Raw genomic sequence first — 9,089 nt, 5'->3', positions numbered from 1 at the left:
TGGACTGGGCGCTACTCTTTCAGTGGGGTTCCTCTTCGAAGTAACTAACCAACCTGCAAAGTTTTGATCGGTGCATTTGAATACTTAAAGCTTCTTAGGAGGACCTGAAAACTCACTGAAAATGGTATGTAACCCTTCTTTGATGCTTCAAACGTGTTTTTGACAAAATTATAGCCTTTCTGGTGCTATAGCGTGCCTGGATCTCGGCACATTTTCTTGTCGACAAAAGCAGCCCCAAAGCTGCTTGGCTGTTGCTGTGAGTGGAGATAAATATTCCTCCTTTGATATTGTTGGACTTTTGTTGACATTTGAAGCGGCCTCGTTGCACGCTCGCTTGTGTTGGTTTGCTCAGTGTTTGTGTAAAGATGAAACGGCGGAATTCCGCTTTAGTGAGTTGTCGTTGACTTAGTTTTGAACTTGCCTTCTAAGATGTTTAATGTTTATAGTTGCTCCAATAATTATTCGAAGTGAACGCTTTCTGGCACTTATTTAAACACACACCGGCCTGTTCAGTGAATTTCATCACCGTGTTATCGTTAATCCAGGCCCAAGCAATGTGTGAACATCTTCAAGTTTTAAATCTTGACGTTATGTCCGCTTTGTTTCAGGGAAACGAAGCATCGCTACCCGGAGATATGGTGACGCACTGTAAGTTTATATACGCTTCTATCAAAGGCGTCTGTTGTACTTACATCGAGTAAAACCTGAACTATCTTTCATTTTATTCGCTGCTTTGTTGTCCAACTTACATAGCAATTATCTTTGTCTGAAACTACAGTTGATGCAGACGAAATCAGGCGCCTTGGAAAGAGATTTCGAAAGCTTGATCTGGACAAATCCGGCGCTCTTTCGGTCGAAGAGTTCATGTCGCTTCCAGAACTTCAACAAAACCCACTAGTTCAAAGAGTTATTGATATCTTCGATACCGATGGCAATGGTGAAGTGGACTTTAAAGGTTAGAAATAATATAGCTTTTTGACTGTTTTATTATTAAATATATCGCTCGATCAGGGACCGAGGGAAGACCGAGGGTATATGCGGCTTTCGAGCAGCTTTCGGTATGGCTACCGAATCGAAGGCGATAACTTCGCTTGTAACTTTTACTTGCAAGTGTGGCACTTAGAAATCGAGCGGTCATTGGGATGGATCATAGCTTAAATTCTGTTCACAGCCCTTTAAAATGGTCCCTCCAATTATTGAGATCTTGTGCTTAAATCGCTAATTGAAAATGTGTCACGTTATCTTCAATCAAACCCAGCAACTCCCAAGATGAGGTTTTGTTGTAATTTTCGAGCGCTGGATCCGGTGTTTTTGCAGGTCCAATCGATTTTTTTAGAACCGATTACAGGAACTGGCGATATTTTCGATCAGGTGCACGGACAAGTATTCATATTCTTTGTCCCTCGCCAGTATTATTGCGAAAACAATTTAAAACTACCGTCCGTCACCTGCTTCCAACGGGCTTAAGAAACACAAGCGTAGGACGGTTTCTAATTGCATAGAAATTGCTGTTCAATTAAAATGGTTTGACCCTGAGCTTACAAATGTATGTTAAGCTGCACAGTACAAGAACCAACCAATATTTTTTACCTGAACGGAGATTTTTTTATCGAGAGTAGCAGCTGCATTTTTTAGGTGCGATAGAGAAATATTACATTTTATTGTTATCGGTTGAGCGCGAAAAGTCAGTCAAAACTTACTTTGTGTTTGGCGCAAGAGGGCGCATATATTGTGGCTAATATTGTTTGGCTGTTGTCGATTTCCATTCTGTGCTCACAGTGTAGTTCAGGAACCATTTATTTATTTAATTTCAGTGCAAACAGGGCAAGAGTGACTCCATTTGTTGATATGTTGTCAGCTAAAGGGTTTAGCATCTTGTTAATAGGATTGAAATGTAACCCTACAATGATATTCCTGACCATGGCTCCAAATTTAAACTTTGATAGCTGTAAATGTTGGTGCAGTTGAATTAACACATTTTTTTTTGCTCGCATATCAAGTTGATTTTTCTTTATGTAGTATCCACACTTATGATGTGACAGGAGAATTTGTTACAAGTGGAATTAATTTAAATAACGGCAATTTGCATAATATAAAGGGGAGAAAATCAACTTTCAAACGAATATAGACAGTCAGATATAGAAATTTATTTTTTCATCTTAGGGCGGAAAAAGAAAAGGTTAATTCCACTCACCTTGCACATTTTCACCGGAACCAAGAAATTGTAGATCTGTTAGTCTCAAGCTATGTTGCAATTTTGGTAGGCGGTTTCTGGGAGGCCTTGTTAATTTGCATAAATTGCAATAAGCTAAACTATTCAATAAGTGTAAACATGTTAAAAATTTATAAGGTTCTATGTTTTTTCCTGGTGGAAAGAGGATGAAATTAAAACCCAATTTAATCATATTTCGCGTTCTAATGTGTCCGAGGATACACTAAACTGGCTTACTCCACTAAGTTTTGTTTTTGTAGATCTTTTTGTTTTAACTTTATAATTTGCTGCTGTCACTTTATCAGCAGCTAAGTTTATAATTAGTATTAAGATATGAAAGAAACAGTATATTGCTATTAATGTGACACAAATGGTGATAGGGTATTTTATTAATAATTATGTACACACATGAGGATGCGCAATGCAATACTAGGGAATCATCTAAAATATTTGCATAGCATTGTTTTCTATTTCTCTTGGGATTTACAGTTGCCTTGGGGTTTAGAATGCTCATGAATGCAAAAAATTGAGAAGGGGCTTGGTAAACAAAGTGTATTATCGGAACGTGAAAAAAGCGAATTGAGTTTAACTCAACAAAAGTTCATGGCCATTAAAATCTATGACCAACTACTGTACATGACTTTTTTGGATACTACACATATCACACACAGCGTCAGACATTACATTACGTCTGATCTTGTTTAAGACTCAGCATTAGTTTATTGATGTTGTCACATTACCCCAGTCCCGTGGTGGTGGTGTTCTACATGTACCTTTTTTATCACATGTGCAAAAATAAAACAACAAGAGCAACAACCACATCCTATCCGATCCTATGGCGATCAAAGCAAAAGCAGAGAAAGGTGTGCAGGACATAATTGCCAAGCTTCTCAAACATTTATAATCCTTAAAGTTGAAGTAGTAAAACACTGCGGTGCTTCCCAGCCAGCAGCTCCAATGCTGGATCCAGCTTGGAAGTCGTCAGGAGGAACCATGGCAGACAGTTTCGGCCCCTACTCCTCGACTGTCTTCTGCCATGGCGGGGCCCCTCCCTAAGGAGGCTTCACAAGAGCTGGTGCTGGCTGGGACATGAGTTAAAAAGAAAATAAAAAACTAGCCGAGCCACACTTTGTCATCACGCTTTAGCCAGATAAAGTACGAGGCTTTCTCTGCTGCCTGTTGCAGGGCGGCTACCAACGTTCTCTGTTCTCTTGTGGTGAATCCAAACCGACCACGCATCAAGTTTGCCAGTTCTCGACTAACATACCCACGGCAACCTACAGCAAGGTGGTAATATTCTGGGTTCCAGCCAGCCTCTTTACAAGCGTCAATTAGTTCCTCGTACCGCCTGTATTTCCGGTCCTCTGCATCTCCAAAGTTCTCTTCCCACGGCACTGTTAATTCAAGCAAGATCACTTGTTTGGCATCGTCACTCCACACTACAACATCCGGGCGTTGGCTTGTTGTTACAATGGGGAAAACAAGGGCACTGTCCAAATCAGCCGCCACCTTCCATGTTCCCTGCCACCTCTCGTCCACCACTTGTTTCTTTGGGGATGGTTTTGTCGCTCCCTTCTTCCCTTCTTGGTGAAACACAACTTTCTTCTGACATTCCTTCACAGGCAACTTCCCTTGATTAATATCAGCTACCTTCGTTTCAATGGCTTCCACGATGACCCTCAGTACCTGGTTGTGTCGCCAGGTGTATCGATCTTTTAGACCCATGGGGCAGGCAGACAAGATGTGACGCAGTGTGCCATACTGTCCACATTGGCACTTACTCTCTTCAGACACTTTCCAACGTACAAGATTGGCTGGAGATGGTAGCGTGTCATACGTTGACTTAACTAAGAAGCTCAGTCGCGCCGGTTCCCATGCCCACAGCTCTTTCCAGGACAATTTCCTTCCAATCACGAGCTCTTCCCACCTCAAGCATTGTCCTTGCTGACTACACTGCACCAAGTGCACGTACCTTCTCTCGCGTTCAACCCGCTTCACCTCGTTCACAACTGCATCTCTTCTCTCCTTCGCGCTACTTTTGCAAAAGGGCTTGAAGTTATACGTACCGAGTCCCCTCCTGTCACTTTGGACTGCACCGACAATGTCTCCATGCTTCAAACTGCTCATCGCTTTGTCTACTTCTTCCTCTGCATTCCACTTCTTGCCAGTACGTACCTCGGGGGGTTCCTCTCGAATGCCCTGGTCCTTTGAGTACCTCAACATCATTACCGTTCTTACCTTACCCGCCTTGTACTCCTCACAAATGGATGCAAGAGGTAGTTCTAGTTGGCCACCTTTCCCATACAGTGCTGTGTTATTAAGCTGTCTTGGGAGTCCGAGCCATTTCCGTATAAAAACACTACATCTTTGCTCAATTCGCTCAACCCTTGCTGCTGCAACCTCGTACATCATAAGAGGCCACATCAGTCTCGGGTACAGTCCAAACTGAAGACACCACACCTTGAACTTTCCAGGAAGTCGAGTCTGAATGTAGTACATACATGTGAGTGAGTGTTTTGTTATGTTTGCACATTTGTGATCATGGTAAATACATTTATGTTATTAGCTGGCCATGAGGTCCGTACAGGGAATAACTGTGCCCGAGGTCTTGAGTATGGCTCAGTTGTGCTCAAGATCGATCACAAGACTGAACTTGTGAGGTCCTCAAGAGGGCCGTGCTCAAGACCGATAATATCGCAGGATTTGTAGAATACCGCCAGCTTACAAACAAAGAAAAAATAATTGTAGTATATATCTTTTGCCAGTCTGGAAGTCTCTTGCCAGTTTACTAAACTGTCTAATTACCCGGCCTTGACTTGTTTTAATCTTTTCATGATGATGTTCAAATCACCAAGTTCTGATTACTGCTATATATACAGTTCTACTGATGTTTTGAGTACTCTGAAGTAGGTAGATCGGAACAGTATGACCCTTAATGTACATGTAGTTGATGGTTTTGCTATTCTCAACACCTATCTGCTTGAGAATGTATTAATTAATGCAAAAAGAATTTAGAAAATGATCACTCGTTATTGAGCTTATTGCAGCGAGATTATTTTCAGTACTTGTATATTCCAAAATCATGTGTATATTTACTCTTAACACCTTGTAGGGTTCCATTTGAATATAATCACAGCAAATAAACCAAATCTCACCTTTGCAATGAATTATTTATCATTGTGGTCAAACTTGACACACAGACTTAGCAATAAGTGCATGTGATTTCACACTCGAAACCAAAATACTCATTTCAACCAGTGTTAGTAATTGGACAATTTTGATTAACTTCTCACTGTGGTTATACTTGTTTCTGAGATTTATGAATTTAATTTATTGCTGCTATAAAGAAATATCTAGAGCTTTCGACCATCTGGACCGTTGTAGCAATAATAATAATACTGTTAAGGAAATGGCTTGACAGTGGTTGTTTTGTCTGTAAAATATAATTGTAAGAAGTCAGGATGTGTTCTAATTTTTTATTTTCGCTTTTGGTGCAGGTGTTAGGAGACGGACACTTCTAATTGAAAACAATTACAAAAGTCAAAATTAAAAATCACATTTGCAAATATTGTCTTTAGAATTTTCTAGCATATAGTAAAATGGTCTCGATGAGAGGATACTGTACCTTGTATGTACGTACATTTTAATAGTAATGCTTAAGCTTGACAAAGAAAAGTGAAATATACTCAAAGAAGTTGTGATAGCCTGATTTAATAAAGGATTTCTGTGGTTCATAAATTATTTACTAGATTAATCAAGATTGCCATATTTTCAGTATGATCAAAAAGGGAGACACATCTCTTAGGGCTTGCCACTGTGTTTTGATTTTGTGCCGGGTTTGGAAGTTTATTTTGATTTCTAGCTTTTAAAAGTTGAAGTTGCTATGGGCTTGACCATTATTGTATCAGGGATGAGATCTCTAGTCTGGCCAGTTGATTGCTAGAACAAGACGAAAAAAAAAACAATAACTGCCTTGTCTAAGAACACAACACATTATAAACTCCCACTTGGTCTAAATTGACCACAAAATAGTGGTGCTTACAACATGATCAGTTTTTCAGAGACCCAAGGTTGTGTGTTTAATGAGTCCTGCAGTGTGATAAAAAAGATCCAAAATAATAATAGCCCTTGGGGAAATTTTGGTTGTCAAAATGATAGTCAAATATATTTAATTACCATGGTGATACACTGGCATGAAGAAGGATATGTTATGTGCATGAGATACTGTTAAATTAATTGCAGGTACCCGGTAGTTTTTAGTGGTATGTTGTTTCTGTTGTTTCCTTTTTTCAGGCAAGAACCTGACATTAAACACATTTTCTTAAATCCCTCTGAGTTCTACAATAATCTACAAAAGCTCCTGATAACTTCATGTACCCAGTAGCATCTCAGTAAACATACATGTACCATTGCAGATTTTCGCCAAAATATAACAGCCCAAGAAGTATTAGTTTTCTTTTTTTGTGGAGGGGAGGGGAGGGAAGGGGTTGTTGGAAGGAGGTGTGCTAGTTAAACTTGGTAGGGAAAACCATTTGATGTTCTTAAGGGAAAGATCATGGAGTTGTAGTAAATCTGTAATTAGTGAGAGATGCAGTGGTATGTCCTGTTTGTTCATGTGTTTATTTATTTGGTATTTTTTTTTGTTAGAATTCATAGAAGGAGTTTCACAGTTCAGTGTAAAAGGTGACAAAGAATCCAAGCTTAAATGTAAGTATACCTGAAGGTGAAATGTAGGGATGGCAAAAAAATCTTTAAAAGATGCAACTCACAGAAATTTTGGTAAAATATAATGGGTCTTCAAGGCACTGTCTGGGCAAAGAATCGATTTCTTTTCCAAGGCTAAGAAATATTGAGTTTGCAACAATGATGTTGGTCTCATAATTTACAAAGTCACAAGATGTTCGATTCGCCCCCGCCCACAATTTGTAATAAAATGTACCCGCAGCAAGTACTGTGAAAGCAACAGCTGTCTGAGAATGAAGATAGCTAGCACAAGGGTGATATCTTGAGGACCATCTGTTGGCCCAAGCTTAAGGCTCCATCACATGACCATAGGTCTGCAGAAAATCTACAAAGTTAAGAAAGTTACATGTAATTTAATTTTAAGTGTTTGAAATATTAACTGTATTCTAACTTGGCACTGATTTTATTCCTCCACTCCTCGAGGCCAAGTTCTGCAAATCTTATGCAGTACAGCGGAAATTTATTTACATGTATTATTCAAATAATTTCTTGTGCCATAGGAAAGCTTAGTAGGAAGAGAAACAGTCATTGCTTGCACTTTAGTCTGATGGTCAATTTGTAATAATTAATGTTCACTTGAAAAAGAAGTTGCTCAGTTGCCTGAATTTCAGGGTTTCTGTTGTTACATAATGTTGGCATTTTGCATAATTGGCTTCAAATCATAACTTAATTTTTGCATAATTTATGAAAAATTGCATAATTTGTACAAAATTGCACAGTGTGAGAAAAGAAAATGGAAATAATTATTTTAACTAGTAAGTTCTTTGAAAATTTAAGTGTTGTTCAAGGTGCTTTAATACTTTGGGCTTTACTACTACTTTGGAAAGACCTTAGAAAACCACTGGTTTCCAATCAAACAATCAAATGTCCATCTTGCTTGAAGCCGTGTCTGTCTTATACATGTAGTTTGTTTACATGTAGTTACAGTAAAATGACTGAAAAGAGATGTCCGTCTGATAGGGGTGTCTTTTAAGAGAGAGTTGACTGTATAATACTTCAACTTAAGTTAAAGGCACTGGACTTTTATTTGTCATTGCTGTGTAAAATTTTTATCATGATTTAAGCTCAGTCTTCCTGATTCCAGCACACTGAATAAGGGTTACTTCTAAATAAATGTACAATGTAATCCCCACAGAAATTAACTATTGCCTTCTTTTGTTCTATTTGCATAGTTGCCTTTATGATATACGATATGGATAACGATGGTTTCATATCAAATGGAGAACTCTTCCAAGTTCTTAAGATGATGGTAGGAAACAACCTAAAAGAAACTCAGCTACAACAAATTGTGGATAAGACAGTAATAAATGCAGACAAGGACGGCGATGGAAAAATCTCTTTTAGTGAATTTTGCGCTGTAAGTTAAAATGTCAACTGATTTGATTGAAGTGGTAGTTGTGTGTTGATGTTTATTGTCATCTTAATTAAGATAAGAGTCGTACAAATGTGCGCGGCAGCGAGGGGCGCGAGGCAAGGTAGGGAGGCATGCAAGGCAAGGCAGCGAGGCATGCGAGGCAGAAATCCCTACTCCAAATAAAAAGGCTTACTGCAAGCTACCTAAGCTAACTGTAGGCTAACCGGAGTGCTATTTACGCTAACCGAAATGGATCACATGCATCACTGCCTTGCACTTTGTGACGACCCTTTAAATTAATAACATCTCATTCCCTGCCAGAATCAAATTTCAAGTCACTGTCATTGATCTCAGTAGAATGCAGCACCTAGCAATTGACTGCCGCTTACTTCCAGATTTATAGCTACAGTCGAAGCTCTCGTAAGCGGACACCCTCGGGACGCGAAAAAGTGTCCGTAACTGGAGCTTGCCGCTTACGAGAATGGCTCTCGTAAGCTGCCACTAGAGGTGTAGGGGATAGATGGCTGCTAACAATAACTGGACAGACGTTGATGACGACAAAACAAACACTAAAATGTGGCACTGTAATTACTGTAAAATCATTGTGATGAACAGTGATGTGAAATTGATTGATAAAAACAAGAAACAGAGGTTGTTAATAGGGTTTTCTTTGGGGTGTCCACTTACAGGAGCTTAAAAACAAAGAAAAAATCTAAGTCGTAATCTCTGAAAGTGTCCGCGGCCACTTACGGGAAATGTCTGCTTACGAGAATGTAAAAA

The 9,089-nt window shown here is 39.3% G+C and overlaps 1 protein-coding gene across 1 annotated transcript in view; it reads left to right on the top strand.

Moving 5' to 3' along the window:
- Window positions 1-3: 3 nt before the first annotated feature.
- LOC144634247 (calcineurin subunit B type 1) overlaps window positions 4-9,089 on the top strand; it is a 15,167-nt gene continuing 6,081 nt past the window's right edge. Inside the window, exons 1-5 of the mRNA XM_078493150.1 lie at window positions 4-124; window positions 609-648; window positions 779-955; window positions 6,860-6,919; window positions 8,128-8,312. Coding sequence (XP_078349276.1) covers window positions 122-124; window positions 609-648; window positions 779-955; window positions 6,860-6,919; window positions 8,128-8,312 — 465 coding nt within the window. The 5' untranslated portion in view covers window positions 4-121. The remainder of the gene's footprint in view (window positions 125-608; window positions 649-778; window positions 956-6,859; window positions 6,920-8,127; window positions 8,313-9,089) is intronic.

Source organism: Oculina patagonica, chromosome 13 (assembly GCF_052425735.1).
Source record: "Oculina patagonica isolate OP01 chromosome 13, crgOcupat, whole genome shotgun sequence".
NCBI lineage: Eukaryota > Metazoa > Cnidaria > Anthozoa > Scleractinia > Oculinidae > Oculina > Oculina patagonica.
The sequence above is the reverse complement of the archived record's forward strand: the minus strand, read 5'-3'. Positions and strand labels throughout refer to the sequence as shown.